We start from the raw sequence: 21,371 nt of genomic DNA on the forward strand, positions 1-21,371 counted from the left end.
TCTTGCTGTTCCAACTTTGTTACTGCCACTTGTTCCATCAGATCTGAAGTCCAAACCTACACCGAATCAGAGATACTGGAGCTCATCTTTTTAGTGTGAACGTGAAAAACACCTTTCACCATTGGTTATTAGCAACTGACGTCATACACAAACTCGGACAAATAAATCCTACACGAAAGAAAAACAAGATAGTTCAAGGAACATATTGAGTATTAGCAGTATAGAAACGATTCAAAGTTTCTTTGGATAGTTTTACTAACATTAAACTACATAACACAGTTTTCGGGTTGCTACCTACGCAGTTTAAACTGCTGTAGGCGCTAATGTTAGCAGAGTTAATAGCTAGTTACGCGACGTTCCTCCGGCTTCATTCAGCCTTGAAGGCTAACGTTAGCAAACAGCGAAAAGTCAAGTTCCGGGCTAGATAAACGTTTTAGCGTTTAACAATTACACTGCAATTTACCAACGACAATTAATGCCAAATAATCTACGACTGGGCTTTGACTTTCAGAGCCTGCCCACATACCTATGCACAGAAAACTTCTGTGTTGGTGCGAGAGGCGGGTATGTTTGAGAGCTCCGGGAAGCTAACAGGCTAGCACCAAGGGCTGCGCACAATGCTCCATCCGTCAGATCATGGCGGTATACATAGCAAAGGATGCATTCTCCATTCTTTAGCACAGGCTAGTTTCTGCTGTGTGATTCATTGACGGGTGATTCATAAACAATGGCTGCTACAGAGTAGGGAACAGGTGTGACTAGAGATAGCAGAAATTCATGTCGGCACTGCTTATATGGAATAAGACTTTCTGCTTACCTCGAAATGCGTGTTAAATCCACTTCTCCATCTTGCACTAGAATGTGGTAGGATAGTTTGGATCTCGCGAGAATACCTGCTGCTGGCGTTAACCCAGGGCACTCCCTTGCGATTGTTGTTAAAAGACAATCGTTTCATTTGGAAGAAGAAAAGCAGGTTACTTATTTACCATCACTGCCAATCTCAGGATCATGATATATTGCAAAACCAAAAGCACAGGGAAAAATCCCCTACACAAAGAATATAGTCAAAAACGAAAGATTGCTAAGCTTCCTGAAATAAGACACTTTTATAGGAATTCAATTTAAATTCAGACATATTCAGAAATACTTCATCAGTTCCATAGGGAAATTAAAGTTCTTCATAGTTATTGTAGATATGACCGTGGGGAGGAAGAATATCCTGCACTGATCTGTCTTACAGCAGATCTGAAGGATTCTGATCTGCAATAAGAGAGGAAACTCTCTTATTATAATGTCATCTTATGAAGGCAATGCACATAAGTGGCATTATATTCTTTCTTGAATGAAAAATCTATTTTGCAAAATCCTCCCCGAGAACAGAGCCAGCATTCTTTATCAATTTGTTCAGCTTTTTTACGCTTCGATGCCGCTACCTCGACAGATAACAGCAGAAGAGGTAGTACTCTCAACAGCAGTCTTATAGAATATCTGCAACATTTTGAGGAACCCGAGCTTCCTTCCTTCAGTTTGCTCTGTCCCTTCTGGTACACAGGTCCGTCTTTCGTCTTTAGTTCAGCCTGTTGTCCAGGTGAACTCAGAGGTGTTCAATGTTCACCCAAAGCCTATTTTTTTTCCATGATGGAAATAATGTTTACCTTTTTTTTCTGTAGCTGCAGAGTCATCCGAGTATTTTGTCAGATGATATGATTCTGTCTTGCACTGGATGTCTGAGGTGTGCAGAGTGATAAACAATGGTGAGAGTATAGTTCTCTATGCTGCTGTCCATCTGGTTAAAATAAAAACACAATCACTAGGAGTGTGGTATAAAAAATGGGATCACCGTGAGGTGCAATGGATCACAACGCAATAATTTTATACTTTCAAATGATTGATCTCATCTAAACTTTTGATGTTTTTTGTTTTGATGTTATGTATGAGGATATTTCCTCTTTTTTAAAACCAGATATTGAATTTATTAAACACGAAAATAAAAAATGGCAAAGTACTCTTTTCATTTTAAAACACAAAGCTGCTTTTCAATTTAATATTTGCACCTGCCTCAAAAAATAACCTGCAGTTCTTTGCTACCTTCTTTATTTTGTTTCCCACAAACTCTTTTAGTAGATAAGCGGCAAAAAGTGTAAAGTGCTGCAATCTTAACAGCAGGACAAATAATAAAAATGAACTGTCATGAAACAATGGTTTTATGAGTAGATGTGTTTATTACAACAAAATATTCATTGTGTATAGCAGAAAAATACCTAAATCCCTTTTTTTTTTCAAATGTCAGGAAAACAGAAATTTCCAGTAGGCGTAAGAATAGTGAACAAAAAAACTGTTGATGTACAAAAAAAAAAAAAACATTTTTTTTTTTTTTGTTTTTTTTTGAGTAAAGGTGTGCCTGAAATAAATTGTGAAAATGAACTTTGATCTTGTCCAGGTCATATTAAAACAATGAAAAATAAAAGACACAGCACTCACAGAGGGAATATAAACAATATAAAACTAAATGGATGAATTTTTATCAAGAGCATCTTTTTAAGCACAGATCTAATATTACACTAACAAGACAACATGAACATAATGACAGTTAATGCATACAAATATAAAAAAGAACTATCATGTTTCCCCAACAATGCATCATGTACAAGTTGTTACGAAAGTTTTCGAACTACAAAAGAACTTAAATTACAACATATATTTACATATAATTCATATCCTGCACCTTCACAATAGTTTTACTCTTAAATCTACACCTCCAACATCTTATGACAAGTACATTCTGTGAAAACATCTCTACATCTGACCAAAGAAAGCTGCCAAAACTTGGTGCGCAAACTACGGCAACATGCAGGAAGCTACTCTTTTTTTTGTTTGTTTTTTAATTTAGCTATATAAATTACAAATCATACAAATATTTACATTGTCAAATTTAAATCTAAAATAAAAAAAAGCTAAAAGAGCAGTGGAAAGCTTTTCTTTTTCTACACATTTTAAGGATATTTAACATAATCATACTGAATCAAAAGAAAAAAAAAGTGACAAAAACATGCTACATTAAAACAGGCTAAGAAGTTAAGAAATTCTGCCTTGGTTAATAAATAAAAGAATAAATAAAATTAAATGATAGTTGTCAGAATGGGGATTGGTGAGAACTTTTGAGATGATGTTAGGAGCTTCAAAATTATAACATGTATCATCGTGGGACTGTTTCAATAGAGGGTTTTGTATGAGTGGGAAAAAAAAGGGAATTGCTTACAAATAAAACTGCGATAAAACAGCTAAATACAACTCTAAAACTACAAACTGTTTACATGTCTGCGCTTAAATGAACTTTCCCTTTTAAAAATCTTGCCTAAATACAACCCGTAAATATAACTAACAAGAAAACAACCTCCTTTTGGAAAATGTATGAAAAATCAGTGTAAACTTGCCTTCAAATTATTAGAAAAAAATTCCTATTGTCAGTATCAAATATGTGGCCTTAAAAATAATCTACCACATAAAGAGGGCTTCCAGCACATTACAGTGATTTCACTTCAAATCAGACGTGCCTCTGGAAATACCTTGACGCAGATATAGGTAAGTGGAGTCGGGCAGAAAACTGGTGAAGGGCAAGATATGACGACGGCTGATAACGAGTGGAAACAGTTAAGAGTACAAAATATAGATAACTATCTCGAGTTTCTTCAGACCAACTTCAGAGGTCTCATCTTCATTCTTAATGTCGTCGGCCACAAACAACAAGCATCTCTCACAAGAGAAGTTTTCCGTTGCGGTGAATCTTAAGGATTTTTCCGAGTCTCTGTTTTGCAGTTGCAAGACCTTTCTTTGGCCGTTTACCTGCAGAAAAGCAAAAAACAAAAACAAAGAATAAACAAGTAAATATACAAATAAAGCTATGATGCAAGAAGTGGAAAAAATTGCAGTGAATGTGGTCATATTTGTACCTACCTTGACCGATCCCTGTTATGCCTTGGCTGGCTAAACCTGCAGGAGATAAACCAGCATGGGAGCTGCTGTTCTGAGGTGACATGGAAGGTCGTCGCGAAGAGAGGAACACACCGGGGGCCATGGCTCCGCTGCCCCTCGGGCCCCCGGGGCCAAAAGGTCCTGGCCCTGCTGTGTATTCATGGTCTAACAGACTGGCAGAGAAATAATCCATCCTCCTGTCCGGGCTGACATCTGCTGCTGACTCTGGAGCAGGTGTTGGGGAGGCGGGGGCGGGCTCAGCCTGCGCTGGGGGAGGACTGGCAACGGGAGCAGGGGGACGCTGCTTTTTAGTGTACTTCCTTTTAGCAGGTTTCTGCTGCTCCTGAATCACAACCAGAAAGAAACGTGACTCTTTATCTTGTCAATACTGTCCAATACGGCACCTTTGTGAACGTGACCATCTTTCTTTAACAACTCACTTGTTGTGCCAACTTGGCAGCAGCTGCTGCGAGCCCGGTTTCTACAGAAGCGACTCTGGCCCCTTCCCTGGCTGGTCGATCTTGTTTAGGAAGTGTGGGCATCACCCTTGCTATAAGTAAAAGCAACTCGTCAGACATTTACCAGATCAGAAGAAAATCTTACTGGCACCTCGGCCATTTTAAAAGGAGATACCTTTAGGGCTCCAGGGTGTGTCATCCCAGTTTTTTTTCCTTTTCATCTTCGTCTTGTTAATGTGATCTTCCTCGTCAGACTCCAAAGACGGGTAAACTTAAAGAGAATTAACATGTCTTAACTTCGACTAAACGCGGAACACTTTCATGCTTTGATCAGCGTATATAAACGAGCAGCGGAGACAACGCCTCACAGTGCTCACCATAATCTGAATCCTTAAAACAAGTTCCCAGGGTTTCTTGCTCATCTGGACTCTCTTCGTCGCTGATGTGACGGGCCGGCCTTTTGATCGTTCTTTTGCCAGGCCGCTGAATCACTGCTTTTTTCTCAGGATTTGCAGTCTTCTTGATTCCCCCCGTCACCCACACAGTTCTCCCGCCCTTTTCCTTGACGGCTGCCAATCCCTCCGTCAAGCCTCCAGAGATTGATAAGGGAGAGGACGAGGAAGAAGAGGAGGACGAGGAAGGAGGGTTGGCCATGGAGAGCATGCCCTGGATGGCGTCCCTGGTGCTGGGCGAAGCTGGTGCTTCCTCGCTAAATAGAAAGCAGAAAGAAACATCATCAATAGCAAGTGGAGCGCCATAATTAAAAAAATATATATTCTAAAGTATATTAAGTGCAATACTATATAATAGTATTGCATTTTTGTATTAAAAATCCTTATAATAAGCAATATTCTAATAACGATCCATATCTGATACTTACATTTCCTAAAGTACAATATAAAAACCCCCACGTCATGTACATTAAGTTTTTTAAAATTCCATGTAATTTCTGAACTATGATCAAAAAAAGCATAAATTAAAATTTCACTTCGTTTTCTTTGCAAAAATATTACTCTCTAACAAAAACAACCTTACACATTTTTAGACTATAAAATTTTTTCTAAAACTGTCTAAAAAAAAAAAAAAGTTATCTAGATTCAAGCTGGAAACATCCTTGACACCAGTGTTAATAAACCAAAGATCAAGTCAACAAACCTGAGAGCTGCAGAGTCTAATCCTGCCACCTGCTTGCTGGCCTTCAGTAAGTCAAGGATGCCCCCTGCACCACCTTTCACCCCGTGAGCTGCCAGTGTCTCTTCATCGGTTGTGTAGTCCTCCTGAATGAAAACACGCAGTGAGAAAACTGAGAGTTAATAAGAAAAAAAAAGAGAAATTAACAGCAAAATGTAATACTGCCGGTGTAAGCAGAAATTCAGGTAAAAATCATTTTTATTTCTTTTAAATTTTAAACTTCCCTTTAGGATCAACAAAGTATTTTTGAATTAAAAACACACTACTCAAACCATTGTATTGGTGAAAACATGAATTATTTTATCTAATAATTAGCCAATAAAATTTAGCTCAAAGAGGAGAAAAGAGTAAACTTGTGATAAACCAGTGAGATCAGCTAATTAATGACAATAAATCTGAGTTTTAAGTTTTCTTCAAAATGTAACAATTCTAAAACAAACTATTTCTATAATAAAATCCAAACAGCTCTAATGCAAAAAAATAAATAAATAAAAAGATGGGAATAAAAATTTATTCATGTCAATGTCAAATTTATTTATATAGCACTTTAAAACAAGTATAAAACTGCACCAAAGTGCTGCACAAGAACGACAACACAAATGACAAAACAGAGTAAAAACAATACATCAATTAAATGCCAAAGAGTAAAAATGAGTTTTAAGAAGTGATTTAAAATGATCCAGGCTGTGGGCAGATCTAATCTGGAAAGGTAAATTATTCCATAAAACAGGAGCAGCAACAGAATTCATCTTCATCTTCTATCTTTTTAATGAGATGCTGGAAAAATTCAACCAGTTTTTTTTTTTTCCAAATGTATGAAGCATAAAAGTAAGAGCTCTACCTCCCTCCAGATGTAATGCACATCAACACCATAAATAAGATTTATGCTTTTCATTTTGCTAAAATCAAAATAAAATTGAGCTGTATGAAAATATTTCCCATTGCAAAAGCATGAAGAATCAAATATAATGGATGGCATTATTTTTACTGTAATAATCGGTATGTTGTATTATTTCATTAACAGAAGAAATAACTGTTGATTTTCTGTGTAACTTTGTACATTTTCGGCTTCATGTTTGTGTAATTGCTGTGATACTGTAGTACTTTTTTTTTAAACTCATGGTTATGATATGAAAATCTCTGTTTGGTACATCTCTAATCACAATGGTGTATTTGTAAAAAAAAAAAAAAAAAAAAAAAATCCCCTAAAAATCTCACCTCGATGTCAAAGTCTACCTCTCCGGGCTCCCTGATGCGATTAGGGTCAGAACAAGGTTTGGCTCTGGGCAGCTTCCTTGGTAAACCTGACAGGATGTTTCTGCTCTGTTAGTCTACATTTCTTTGAAACCTCAAAACTGAATGATTGGTTTGCTCTCAAGCGAATACTTGCCACTTAGTTTCTTTTTCTTGTTTGGTCCAGCAGGCTTGCGTCGAGGAGGAGGAGTCTCATCAATCTGCAACTCATCCTCAGACTCCAGGTCTGAAAGACTGGATCCCTCTGTGGCTAGGTGTTTGTAGCTCGCAGCACTTCCTGCACCATTACTGCTGCCATCTTTCTTACTAAGTAATTAAAGAAATAACAGGCATAAAAAATAAAATAAAATAAAAATTCAGAATGTACAAAATCTGTAACACTTAAAGGAGAGTATTAACGCTCACCCTTGGATTTTGCCATTTGTCAAGACAAGCTTAAGTTTGTTTTTATTCATCTTCCCTTCAAACTCCTCCAATGGCAGCTCCAGCTGTGACAAAAAGAAATCAGAAACAACCAGGAAAACCTTTAGAAATGTAAACATTAAGAGCTACAACAAATAGGGGAAAAAGTACACACCTTGTTCTTGTGCTTGGATTTGCCAGGTTGAAATTTCTTTAGGGTATGTTTGGCATGGATCTCAATGAGCTCAAGTTCTCCTGCTTCTGCCTTAAGGAGCCCTTTCTGACTTTTCTTTTTGGTTCCTGTGGGCCCAAACCCTCCCAGCACCTCCTTAGGCTTGGGCCCTTTCTTTTTTCCGGGGGGGCGTCCGGAGTTCTGGGCGGCGCTCAGCGGGGCTTTGGAGAGTGGAGCACCGGGAAACTGAGGTCCTGTGCGACCAATGTTCTGCTGAAATATATCCTGATGAGAAAAAGTTCAGTTTATTAATAAACATTAAAAAAAAGTATGTCAATTATATTTTTAAATACAAATATAGAATAAAAAAATATATTAAAAGAAATCACCTCAACCAGACGGATCTCCTTTGCGAGGTCTTTTATCAATGTCTGAATGTTGATGGTCTCTGGTATCTCCATTTCATGCTCAGCTAAGGCCTGAGTGCAGAATATCATAATCAATAATCTTATACAATATTTGATTAGAGGATTTCAGTTCAATTTAAAGATAAAATACGAACAAGCCTGTCTGAAAAACTTTGGACTAATGACTTTCAGAACTGAACACAAAAAAACCAAAACTTCTCATTTGTACACTAAACAAGATAAATTAATCATTTTAAAGAACGTTTGTCACTCAAACTAATTTAGGTCTGTATTTACTTAAAGACATTAAACTAACATCAGTATTACTAGTGATATTCTTATCTGCTAACTTTAGGAATCTAAGCAAAAACTATGAGTGTAATTCTACCTCTTTGCGAGTCCAGGTGCGGAAAGCATTGTTCAGGGCCTTTGCTCCATGAACAAGATAGCTGGCAGGGTGTCTGCGATTTTCTCTCAATCCTGTTGGAAAGACACACAAAGTTACACCACTAGAGAAATTTACATAAAAAAAAAAAAACAAACTTAAAGTGACTAAATGCGTATTGAAACTTCTCACCTCTAAAGATATCAAGAAGGTGCTTCCCAACATACCAACACACCGTCTCAAAGTTGGGGAATTTGAACAAGTCGGCTGTGCTCAGTCTCTTCTCTATTTCGTATGCCCTAAAATGACCGAAAGCATGCATGTTGGACATCAGTGGTTATTGCAGTAATACCTCTGTGTAGATAATTAGCTGGCCTTGTTTAAATGTTTCCAACATGTCTTATGTACTGGCACACCAAAAATAGATCAAATTCAGTTTGCTGTGAAGTTGGCTGAAGCTGTAGGCTTCCCAAAGACGTGGCATTGACTTGGTTGATAATTAAACTGCTGCTTGCAACTAGAGTCCAGCAGGGGGGAAAAAAAACAAAACAGGACAACTTCCTCATTCGACCTTCTTTCCATTTAAAACTCTTAAACACTGAATCAGGTACTGTCTCTAGTAGACACTAACAATTTCAGGGTGTTAACGAACAAACTCTGAAGCTTAAATCCAACTAATACAGCAATTTATTTGGCCTGTCCTGTACATGTTGATGCCTGCGGAGCTTCAGGAATTAAAGTTCAATAATTATTGTGTTGTTGCTACCAACTGAAATACAGTTAAAATCCAGATTTTCACACAAACAACTTAAAAATGAAAGTATTTTCTGGCATAAAAAGGCAGCTAAACCTATTCCTGCTTAAGGTAAGTTAGAATTACTATAATTACTTATGTTTGCTAAAAGTCAGTAATAATCAAAAAAAAGTTTCTCTCCTCCCCCCCCCCCAGTCTAAAATTAAATTACTTTTCTTAGAATTCAGCAGAATGCCATTTTAAGCTGTAGAGTTAAATGTTTTGAATCTCCTTCCGCAAACATTTGGGCCCATTCCTCCTGACAGAACTGTGTCAAGTTTGTAGGTCTTGGTCAGACTGAATTAAAGGAAGTTCTAAAAATATAACTTTTTATCTGAGACAAAAATCCCAAAAATTAATATGCAGCACTGAAGAGTTAATGGAAAACTGACCGAAGCTGCATGTCAATGTTGAGACTGTGCAGAAAGTTTCCCCCAAAGGCCAAGCAGTCCACAGGAGTCAGCACAGCATGAATCCATCCTGCAAAACAGACACTATTAATGTTTACTGGTCTAAACTTAGCCCACATTAAGTCACATAGGTTTATAAATTGGCTGCTCATCATTTTAGCTGCATACAGGATACAGACAGAGTTTAGTACAAAAGTGGTTCTCAGCAGACATAAATCACATTAAGTATAGAGTATCTGACTGCAATGCAAAAACCCTTTTCTGACACATAACAAAAAACACGTATCAACATTAATACCTGTAGGTATGAACAGTGTGTTTCCTTGCTTGACAGAACACCTGTAACACATGTCAACCTGATCCCCAAAGAACATCTCATTCTGGTTAGATGAGGAACTCCAGCGCTCAAAAAGTGCCAGGTTGGCTGGGGTAGGAGAAATTAGGTAGAAGATTTTCTCGCCCTGAGTGAAAAACGGAAAGAATGTTTGTTTCGTTATAAACATGTCACACAAAAAAGAGGCTAAACTTCCCAAAAACACATAAAAATATGTCATCTCACCCTCAGGACATGGTACCATACTGAAGTGCCACCAAAGTCAATGTGAAAGTCTGTGTAGCTGTCCTTTACTCCCATCAGGCAGTACTTCTGCACATTTGGCCGTTCAAAAACAGACTCTTCAGGCCAGAGGTTCTCCACCCATGAAAGTTTTCTCACAATCTTGGGAGTCTCCACCAAATTTGAGAGCCTATATCAATTTCCAAACATATCAATTAAAGGATAGCCAATAAAACCAGGTACTCTAATTTGCCACTTCTTGCTGGTACCTAGTTTCAGAGAACTCCAGGCTGATCACATTGAGTACTCTGTCCCGATTGGTGCTGTTGTAGTATTCAACAAAGTCTCCCAGCCGCATCTTCATGTCGCATTGACGAGACACATCGATAACATCGATCTCTTTATCTGCACCTGCGATTTAACAGATTGTAGAGCATTTAGAACGAGGAACCGAAGGCAACACTCCAGAAGAACAAAAATATGATTTCTCTGACCAACTACTGTTCTGACAACTACTGACTATTTTCAAAAATATCTCAAAAATGTGTTGACTGATAAAAATTGCATTTTCATCGTACTCCTTGACCCTCCATCATGATTGCACACTCAATATTACAACAACGTCTGACTCATTTGAAGCAAAAATGAAAAGAGCAGATGGGTGACTGAAGAGTTTTGTATGTAAAAAATCTGAAGAGATTTAAGAATGTAGCGCTGTGCCTAAACATTTTTTTTTTTTTACCAATGTAGTGCTCCACGTCCGAGACGCTGAACGAGGACGGAGGAAGGGTCATGCCTAAGCCATCTCGCCTCAACACCATGACCGGGACGCTGAAAGAATGCTCTTCCAGAAAGTCGACTGTCAGCTGAGCCCCAGACGGTTTCAGCAAGATTTCATCAGCACTGCGAACACAGCAGAGCACAGGAAAACTGAGTATTTCAACATTTCACTACAAAATGATACTTTGTAAGTAAAGGAGTAAGTAAATAAGTAAGTAAGTAAATAAATAAATACCAGACAAAGATCTTACTTTGGGAACGTTCTGCTACGAAGCTCCCTGACAAACTGTGGGCTCCCCGTTTTTACAGGCTTACTGGGATCTCTTGCTACGCCTGTATGTCCATCTGTTTGCTTATTGCCGCCACGTCGTTTACGCACTAAAAAAAAAAAAAAAAAAAAAAAAAAAAAGTAGCAACAATGATTATTCGGTGTACAACGTCAAACAATATTAACAGAATCTCAGAGAAGAACAGAATCTCATAAGGAATTGGCTTATATGATAATCTCTGGGTAAATACAGGATGTCATGATTTGATAGGATGTCCATTAGAAAGTTGGAAAAAGGAAGAAAAGGCGCATTACAGCTCACGTCTTTTACGATATTATTAACGGCAGCATATTTTCATAGGTAATATTGCTTACTCCAGACTCCCCACAAAAGAATGGAAGAAACTTACTGACAGGAGGTCCATGGGTGACCTGACAATTAGGGCAGTGATATTGGTCAATCTCAGCTGCCTTGTCCTCTTCTACACCAACACAGCTGGACAGGAAACAAGAACAGAAACAAAGTTGAATGGCTAAATTAACTGAGTTCAATTATTCTTTTCTTTTTAGACATGACTCAATGTAGAAAACACATTATGAAACAACACATTTTGAATACTGAAACTTGTGGATTAATATCGCCAACAAAAAACCCTTACCTTCCATGAAACCAGTCTTGACAGATGTCGCATTCAATCATGAAGCGTGTCACATCGTAGGGCAGGCGACACAAGCAATACACTGGCACTGACGCCATATCAAGTCTGTGTTTGCAAAATGCTTTTTAATAAAAAAAAAATATATATATTGTGCAAACAGTAGAAGCTATTTGATAAAATAATGGTTGCGACGGGAAAGAGCTCTAGCTGTGTCACTTCATTTCCAGATCTCTGTTACCGACAGTCATGTTTAGCCGGGAATGACCTAAAAAGCTGTTAAAACAAAAATGAGCAAGAAAAAAAGAATTGTCAGTAGCCGCTCATAATATGTGCAAAACTACAGAATTATGCATGCTGGTTTCTGAGAAGGGTAAAATAGTAATTCCAGTTTGGAAATAATGTGCATTAGTTTAGCTAGCTTAACAACTGAACCATGTTTTCATTTTTTCACAATCGGATAACATTAAGTTGCGGATATGTTACAGTATAAAACTACTTTAAAATGTAATTACAATGAATAGAATCGCTGCCACTTATGTTGCTTCCTGAATTTAACATGAATCACTTTGCTTCTGGTAAGACACGATACCGTCAAAAAAATAAACAAACTTGGTGGCAGTATGGGTAGCTAACTGTTTGTAAACACAGTCCAGAGCAATGACTTGAGTAGCGAATATGCTAACGCTAGTCCCATCAGAAAACGGTTTAGCAGAAATATTTATAAAAATCTACACATAAAAATATATTTGTTTTATTTTAACTTTTAATTGCAAAACACACGATAAAGCTAAAACGGCTATCGGGCTTGCTCTTTTCAAGCCTCGTCCACTAGCTAAGCTACCTCTAAGCGCTGGCGACTCACCAACTAGCAGCTCTGCGGCAGGGCCAGGCACTGGAAAGCGGCCGTAATCTCTACGCAACTCCGGAGCTAGCTGCGGCCTTATTATGCAACGTCAATTATTCACACTTTTCTGCGATACATTTTTGTTTAACAACTGTGCAAAGCGCAAAAATATAGATAAGGTTCGGAAGTTAGCATTAGACCAAGAATTTAGAAGCTGAAGTGCCCAAAAGGTTAAAAATAACAAAAAAATGAAAGCGCCTTTAACTGCCTCAACGCCATTTCAAAGCGGATAACGTCAAACCGTTGTTCGTCGTTGTCCACGGATGGTGGAACAATAAAGTTGTGAACACTACAACGATTTTGATTTTGACAAAAAACAAACAAAAAAAAAACAACGCTACCACGGTAACAAAATGATATGTGATTAGTTTTATTTGACTCCAGTATTTTGTATTATTTAGTCTTATTTGTCTAATTAATACAATTAAATAATGCTTATTTAAGCTGTTATATTTTAATGACTACTGATTCCTATTGAAAATGTGAATTGATTTTTTTAAACTACACAGTTACAAACTTTTTAGAGGTCAAAAATAACAAGCTGGATCGATTAATTTAAAATTGTATTTTTTCAAAGATTTATTAGCAGAACATAGTGTCTGTCAGATGAGATTCTAGCAATCATTATCAGCTTCAGTTGAGATTATTTATTTTCCAACAGATAAAACAGAAAATGCAAAAAGATGTTTATCCCTGATCTTTACAAAAATTCCACTGGGGATAGTGCGTTCTGTACTAAGTTAGATTTATTGATTGGGATGATAATGAATGATGATAAAATGTATTTACACTACAGACAATCTTAGCTCATTCGGCACTTAGAAAGTTACATAACCTTGCAAAAATATAGTTTTGGACATTTCAGATGGACAGCTAGACTTGGTAAATTTGATCAGTGCTCTGAGAGATGTCTATCTGTTCAAAACTTAATTCTGCTTTAAACCTTTTCAGAACTTTGTCCCTGACCTGTTTGGTCTTTAAGATGCCGTTTGTCCACTAATGTTTTAGCAAAGCTCAGAGGCCTTCACAACACATCTGGATTTATATTTTAGATTCAACACATGTGGCCTCTATTTCTAAAGTCTGATAAGGTTAATTCAATTTATGGATATCAGATTAAAAGGAATTGAGTGCAAATGCCTCCAACATTTTTCACCGTTTTTACTTGGGAAATAAAACATTAAAACCACATTCTCTTTTCCCTCCACTTCAGTCACTTTGCATTGATATATCAAATACAATTCTAAGAAAATACAAAGTTTGTAGCTTAAACATAAAAAGAATTGTGTTAAAGTCCTAGGGTATCAGGTAAAGTACAGTAGTCTAATGCTAAAATTTAATTGATGTCCCCAAAATATGTACTTGAACATTTCTATGTGTTCTAATATTTTCACAATTTCTGTTAAAATGTCCAAAATTTCCTTCTGTTTTGCTAAATGAAAAGAGCTCAATTGAAAATGATTTTCAAACCTTCATCATTGATCCTAAGCTTAAACTGACACTACGGTGTAAAGGGGCATAAATGTCTTTGCATGGCCTCAACGGCAAGTGCGTGGGTCAGAATGACGTACTGTGAATCCACACGTACCTCCCTTTGAAATAAAAACATGAGGGGAAAAAAAGATTTTGCAATATTTATTTTTGATTAGTTACAAAACATAAATAAAATCAACAATCAAATTAGTTACAATTTACAGAGGCTTAATCATCAGCAACATACTTTTCTGGTATTTCTCTAGATTTGATTTTCCCACCAATATACTTTTATCAGTCATTCTTAGCCATGTTCGTTTGGGACTCCAATGATTGTTGTTGCATTACTTCGTGTATTTTAATCTACCTGGAGCACAACAGGAAAGCTGGTGTCAATTATTTTAGTACAATTCAAAGCTAAGGTGAAGTGAAATGTCAAAACTGCCAATTTTTTCTACAAATATAAGAAAACCCCCTCATCGTGCCTGACAAGGTGTTATATACCAAGTTACAGAGGCTCCTTGAAAACAGGGATGTTTTCTAATTTTTATTAACTTCAAGTTTATAATGATGAGCATACATAATTTCTTTTTTTTTTTTTACAGTTTGTACAATCCTGTTCCAAAATACAAAAATAATCTGCATCTTTCAGATAACAATTTGGTTACACTCAAAAAGACAAAGTAGGCTTCATCGTCATGACCCAAAAAATGTTGTTAGACCCACGTTAGTATCAGACATCACAGCACAGTATCTCACCTTCACTAGCAGTGCTCTACATCTTTGTAAAAATGTAGGAATTCTCGAAAAGCTAAAAATACAAGAAACCTTTGAGCTTATACTCTACAGCATGTAGTTTCTCAACCACACCCTTTAGTATGAACGACTCCTCCGTAAACCATTTGTTATTTATATCGGATTGACTTTGTGCAATCTCATGTCTTCGAAACCTTACAGTCTCTCTTTAACCAATAAAACTGAATTCTGCTTTGACTACAGAGTGAGCTAATAAACAGATGTCCATCAATTTTAAAAACATGCCTATGGATAAATGTATCATTAAATCAACAAACTGGTAATACATCAAATGTTGATTGCAGTTGTTGTACACTTGAAATGGGTTTAAGAAAATGGGGTCCTGCAGGTTTAATTTGTTTAAGCTCCACATTTTCACTGCTGATTGACTCGAAGATCAGGACCAAAAAAACAAATAGTTCACGGCTAAAATGATCAATGGCAAACAAAATGCAGCGCCTTCAAAAAGTAGTCATACTCACTCACATTTTCTCACATTTACAACCACAAAATTCAGTGAAGTGCGCATGCACTTCTTGTGATAGAGCAAGCAGTGTGGAGCTGTGAAGTGGAAGGAAAATAATGTTTTTAGAATATTTTTAAAATAAAAAAACCTGAAGTGTGGCATGAATTTGCATAGAGCCCATTTTACTCTAAATAAATTCCAGTGCAACTTCTTGCTTTCAGATGTGACCTAATTAAAATCCACCTGTGTGTAACTTAATCTCAGTATAAATCCACTTATTATCTGAAAGTCTCAGAGAATAAGTGGAGATTAGAGGAGATTAGTGATCAAACAGCTTCATGAAGACCAAAAATAACAGCAGACAGGTCAGAGATGATATATGGGAGTCGTTTAAAAAAACAGGTTTAGGTTATAAAATATAGCAAACCGTCCACCATTAGTCATGCACTTCACTAATGTGTATATTAAGGGAACGAGGCAAGGTTGGTAAATTGTTGAAAGAAAGTACGAGAGTAAAACTGAACTTGTGTTTAAAATGTGTGATAAATTTATAACACTCTGATCGCAGAATGCTGAATATGAAAATGGTGGCAACAAGCTGCTGGGAAGCTTTTCATCAGCATTGAAAGGAAAGCTGGTCAGAGTTGATGGGAAAATTAAAAGGCGTTAAATACGGAAGCCGCCATCTATGCATGTTCACCTTCACAACAATCCGAAACATGCAACCAGAGCTAAAACAGTTTAGATCAGACAATGGAAAACTTGTTCCGACAAAGTATTAGCTTAGATGGATGAATTCATGTGAATACTCCACTATTTTGTAGAAAAAAACATTTGAAAAACAAACTTCCTTCCACTTCACAATCATTCACTCCTTTCTAAATAAAAAATGTAAATAAAATGCAGTGAAGTTTGTGGTTGTTTGTGTGCAAAAATCTTCAAGGGGTATTAGCACTTTTATGTGGCTTTGCAATAACTCAATGTGTGAAGTATTCTCAACCATATTTAACACCAAACTTACAACCATTAAGACCTAGTAGCTTTTATTACTTTCTGTCGTCTGAGGAGGCAAGCCTAGGACACAGGCGGAGTAAACATTTCCACACAGTGAGTGAGCACAGTGACATCTGAGAAGCTGCTTTCAATGAAAGGAAAAGAGATGCAATTCATTTTACAAAACACAACGTGACTCTCACTCAATCTTTAAAAGAAAGATTTGTTTCTTTTAAACAAACAGTCATGCACCCACGACAACACAGTCATCAAAAGTAACACTGAAATAACTAATTCAGCACGGTTTCCCTAGTTTGTGTGACCTTGACCTTTTCTTTTTTTTTTTCTCTTTAGCATGATCCCCGCTTAACTTGATATGGAGAAATCAGATTGTATCTACGACGCTATGTTTACCTTTTTAGTCTCCAAACTATAGTGATTGTGTGTGTGTGTGTGTGTGTACCGCAAGTGGTAGCAGCTTCCACTCAGGTAAAATCCCACATATCATGAGGTCATGCAGAACTGAGTGGAAAGTATTCAGGTGTTTACTGAACACGATTTCAATGAATCAATGTATAATATCAAACTCATATTATTACGAAGACAAATGACATGCTGTAGGAAACACGAGACTACATATGTGTTAGATTGCATCATGGGAGATGAGAGTAGGCGCACAGGTCGACCAAGCTTAATTTAAGCGTAATTTCTGTTTAATTTATCTTCATTATGTGTTGTGCTGCAAACCTAGTTTAAAAAAAAAAAACTGTATCTCTACAAAAAAAAGTTGTATGCTTTTTCAGACAAATTGATTAATACAATACATGCTGATCAACTCAGATGACCATTACTAATTGCACTTTTAAATGTGATCGTTCTTTCACTGTGAGCGTTGGCTAACTGAGCCAAAAATGCTGCCACAGTAAAATTATTTGTCCTCTCCGTCTCTGCTTTCAGAGGCTCCAGGTCCAGCGGTGTTGGTTTGCAAGTAAAAAGATTATTATTATGATTTTTTTTTTTCCCATCCAAGGACATCATCATGTGATATGTTCTCAAATATTCAACAAATACTGCAGCCACACTCATAAATGCACCCACCCATACATTAAAGACGTTTACACATCAACATCCAATCATCCGTAACTCCAGCGGCTGAATTTTATATTAATCTGTTATTTTCCTTTTCTTTCACAGGAGTCTCCTTTCCTCATAATGAGAGGAGGCTAAGAACCATGCTGGAATACATGTATTCACTTCACTCACAGGTTACCCACACATATAACACTTAATTATCACTCCAAAATGAATCTGATTTATGTTTCGAATCCCTGGGGGTATCACCATCTCTTGGAGCTTCACATTTATTTCTCAAATCTCTTGGTTTCATTTTTGTCCCAAAGGAAGAGTAGAAGTTGGGCTTGTTGGGTGAATTTTGGCACTGGAAGGTAGAGCAGCGGTCGAGCAAGATGAGGAACAGGTAGACGAGGGGGAGGAACAGGAGCAAAACACACCCCCAATAACTGGGGTGCTGTCAGCGGGTACGGAGGGCCCACCTCCATGCAGCAGCGACGTGCCCGTGGACACCGGGATTTGGATTTGGGAAGGCAGCAGCGGTTGGCTTTGAGGTGTTGGTTGGGGCAGCAGGATGGTGGGCTGCACCTGTGACTGTATGGATGTTTGCATCCGAGGTTGTGGCATTTGCTGGCACATAGGAGACTGCTGATAGGTCATCTGCTGAAGAGGTGGAGGCTGATGGAGGTGTAAACTCTGATGCATCTGCGGTACTTGACCCATGTGTGATTGTGGGGGTGGAGGAGCCGGAGAGGCCAGGGTGGTCAGGGTTCCTCCACCTGCGTAAGGAGAGGAGGCTAAGGGTGCCTGGGGGCTCAGTTGGGCTGCTGGAAACCAACCTGGTCGGCCCACCTGCAATTATTATATCAATGAATACTGAGAAAAATTCTTATTATTTTTGCTTCAAGTTGTCAAAAGTGTCCATATCCTTTTATGTATGACACATTTTGCCACATTGCATTTTTGCAAAAGACCAACAGAAGGTAGAAAATCATAAAAGTTGATTGGAACAAAAGGTGTGTCAACAGAGTATTCAGAAAACTGTGTATTAGTTTCCTTCCACATTAGACTTGTGTATTACATAGTACTAATTCTTTAAAAAACACCCAATAAAATATACCAGAGTTTGTTCTGACAATATGACAAAATGTGAGAAAGTCCACACATTAAACTTCTGTTGCAACTGTAAACAGATAACAAATAACTTTCTAAAACAAAATCATATTCCATATTGATCAAATCTATTCACATAATAATATGAAGCAAAAACCTATCTATGCATTTTATTGTGTTTAGTCATACCTCTGCAGACTGGCTCCAGCCTCCCTGTACCTGCTGGATCTGTTTGATTTGATTCAGAGATGGCTTGATTGGAGCAGCACCTACTGCCTCCTTTGTCCAATTGTCAACAAGCTTGTGCAGTTCATCAGTGAATGTGCTTTTCCTTGATGGGCTGTGATCTGTGGAAAGATGAAATGATTAATGGCATCTTCTACCTACAAGTTGGGTTGCTTTACATTTCTACACTATGTATTTTTTAAGTTTCATGCATGGATTACATGAAAGGACAAACTGAGTGATGGATGACAGAGAATTGAAAAGCGACAGGGAGGTGCATCTTTTAAACAGGGAAAATAAATAAAATCTAGAATAACACAAATTATTACAAAGTTTATTTCTTTTTTCCATTCATAATCAAATCAACATTTTTTCCCCCAGACTCATTAGAAAGTCTAGATAAATCACTAAAATTTGAACCTACCTTTTCTATCAGGCACTGCAGAGCGGAGTCTACCCTGTTCGCCACCCGAAAAACCACTTGACTGCTGAATCCCTGGAAGAGACATAGGAGCAGTTAGGCACGTTCAGGCAACAATGTACTGTTAAAAACATGGGGAAAATGTGCCTCACAGTCGCCTAACCAGAGTGTGGAACTCCATTGTTGTCTATGTGAGAGTGGGGCCGGGAGCGAAGCTTAGCTTTGGCCATCCGGGACCTGCGTGGAGAAACGACAGGCAGCGCAGCAGGAAGAGGAGGAGTTCGGCACAGAGAGGCAGGTAAACTTTGTCTTTGGTCTTTGAGAGAACGAAGCTGTCTGTAGAGCTCTTGAAGTTCTCTGTTCTGCTGGGCTTGAAGGGAAACAACCTCTCTGATGTGCCTACAAAAACAGGTGAAGACATTAAGACAAAAACATGTTCATCTATTTGATACTGAGTAAAAATAAAATAGTAATAAAAAAATTAGCAGGTTGATCTGTTATTGGTTTACTTTTCTCTGAGCTTCTGAAGTTCTCTTCTAAGCCCTTCATCTTCCATCTCACTCTCATCATCATCATCATCATCAGTGCTGCAAAGTGGAGAGTGGCTGTGCCCAAAACCGCGAGAAGGGTGGCCCTTCGATGGGGTGATCTTGCAGTCTTCTTTACCCCATTCTTTTGCATGAGTTTTCCTCCTATCTCGTCCCAAATCAGGAGACACTGGTGAGCTGTCAGTCTGTCTGTCTTCTTTCTTCGTCACGGTCCGCGTCACAGAGAAACGTCCCACTTTCCTATGAGTGCTACTCTGACCCGAAGACAGATCCTTTGGAGGGGAGGTCTGGGGAACTGGATTCACCTAATAACCAAAATAGATAATAGTTGAGAGTAAAAAAAAACAACGTAGAAGCTAAAGTCAGGATGCACGACTCCTACCTGAAATCGGCCTTTGCACAGCTGAGGGGAGCTTAATGGTGTCTCCTTCTTGTGATCTTCAGGTGCCTCACTGCACAAATATCCCTCTGATATAAAAAAAAAAATGGGGAAAATAAAAACAAAAAAGGACAGGCAGACACAAAGACAAGGACACAGAATCACAAATCAAAAGTGATGAATACAACAAATCGATGTAAATAAACAAATGACACACAAACACACACACAGATGAGAAACATGAACAAAGTTGAATTATCAACTTGCCAACATTGTAGATTTTCATCTTGTAAAGTCAGTATGTGTTGTGTATCGTATTTAAGAAGCTATGAACATTAACCTGAAAAACAAAATGCAGCTTTTGTAGGCATTTAAGAAAACTGCTGCTAATGTGAAATGCTGTGTACCCAACAAGCCCTCAGTTTCATATCTGTTCTCTCTTTATAATCACAAAAAGTGCAACATCCCATTTAAGATCTGGGCTCAGATAAAGAGTGCCTTGCAAAAGTATTCTGACTTTTTCAGATTCTGTCACAGAACAAAAACAAAACTTCCATCTATTTTATTGTCATTTACTCTGATAAATGAACACAAATAAGTGAATAAAATTGTAAAATTGAAGTAATATGACAAGTTTAAAAAAAAAAAACTTTTTACAAATAAATATAAAAAATGTCTACCAGCTTTGCACATTTAGAGACAAAAATGTTCCTGCCAATTTGGCAGTTTGATTAGCTGTTCCCATCAACTCTGATAGGGTCTGTCAACAAAAAACTTTCCCACAGAATGATGCTGCCACCATTTTTTTAAACAATGGTGTTTTTTTAAACAATTGTGTTAGTCTATTCCAATAAAATACAAAGAAGATTGTAAAAAAGTATTAATATTTTTGCCAGGCACTGTATATAGTAAATTTGTTGGGTACTTAAATTAGCATTACAGCAAAGTGTAGACATGGATAACCATCACAGTATTTAAATTAAACATTAAAAGAGTTACAAACACAAACAAGCAAAAAAAAAAAAAAAAAAAATTAATTAATTAATTAAAATAAATTAAACAAAATGCTGAAGTTTGTTACAAGTGTTACTTACAGATAACGGTCCATTATTAGTCACTGGTGTGGAACATAACAAAGGTGCTCATGCATGTGCTCTTGTAGGAGAGGTTCTAAGCTACTACTAAACAAGTAACATATAAAAACAGAAACATGCAAGATGGATGGAGCATGTTAACAAAATGATGGAGCTTTGATATATGGAAACCCTACCATTAC

The 21,371-nt window shown here is 37.4% G+C and overlaps 3 protein-coding genes across 11 annotated transcripts in view; all 3 read right to left on the reverse strand.

Moving 5' to 3' along the window:
- The window catches only part of huwe1 (HECT, UBA and WWE domain containing E3 ubiquitin protein ligase 1), a 40,013-nt gene extending 39,108 nt beyond the window's left edge, over window positions 1–905 (reverse strand). For 8 of the 9 annotated variants that reach the window (XM_014968618.2, XM_014968622.2, XM_014968628.2 and 5 more), the window contains exon 1: window positions 818–905. The gene's annotated coding sequence lies outside the window, so the exon portion shown is untranslated. Of the gene's footprint in view, window positions 1–526; window positions 767–817 lie in introns of those variants that run through there. The other variant, XM_014968619.2, reaches the window with a different exon arrangement.
- Window positions 906–2,202: 1,297 nt separating this feature from the next.
- On the reverse strand, window positions 2,203–12,951 carry phf8 (PHD finger protein 8). Its single transcript, XM_014968639.2, has 22 exons — window positions 12,570–12,951; window positions 11,708–11,980; window positions 11,459–11,544; window positions 11,032–11,158; window positions 10,743–10,903; window positions 10,270–10,411; window positions 10,004–10,190; window positions 9,743–9,905; window positions 9,427–9,514; window positions 8,434–8,540; window positions 8,245–8,336; window positions 7,839–7,928; window positions 7,453–7,734; window positions 7,281–7,363; window positions 7,012–7,181; window positions 6,840–6,925; window positions 5,586–5,707; window positions 4,808–5,139; window positions 4,606–4,701; window positions 4,413–4,522; window positions 3,955–4,315; window positions 2,203–3,843 (listed from the first exon to the last, which is right to left on the reverse strand). The coding sequence occupies exons 2-22, from the start codon at window positions 11,803–11,805 to the stop codon at window positions 3,755–3,757; spliced, it is 3,072 nt and encodes a 1,023-aa protein (XP_014824125.2). The 5' UTR covers window positions 11,806–11,980; window positions 12,570–12,951; the 3' UTR covers window positions 2,203–3,754.
- A 1,280-nt stretch (window positions 12,952–14,231) lies between these two features.
- The window catches only part of wnk3 (WNK lysine deficient protein kinase 3), a 46,378-nt gene continuing 39,238 nt past the window's right edge, over window positions 14,232–21,371 (reverse strand). The window contains exons 19-24 of the mRNA XM_014968638.2: window positions 20,099–20,184; window positions 19,678–20,021; window positions 19,332–19,567; window positions 19,172–19,243; window positions 18,712–18,869; window positions 14,232–18,261 (exon numbers count right to left, since the gene is read on the reverse strand). Of these exons, the coding sequence (XP_014824124.2) occupies window positions 17,722–18,261; window positions 18,712–18,869; window positions 19,172–19,243; window positions 19,332–19,567; window positions 19,678–20,021; window positions 20,099–20,184 (1,436 nt within the window). The 3' untranslated portion in view covers window positions 14,232–17,721. The remainder of the gene's footprint in view (window positions 18,262–18,711; window positions 18,870–19,171; window positions 19,244–19,331; window positions 19,568–19,677; window positions 20,022–20,098; window positions 20,185–21,371) is intronic.

This window comes from Poecilia mexicana, unplaced genomic scaffold (genome assembly GCF_051168715.1).
Source record: "Poecilia mexicana isolate PSO_F unplaced genomic scaffold, ASM5116871v1 scaffold_7, whole genome shotgun sequence".
Classification (NCBI taxonomy): Eukaryota; Metazoa; Chordata; class Actinopteri; order Cyprinodontiformes; family Poeciliidae; genus Poecilia; species Poecilia mexicana.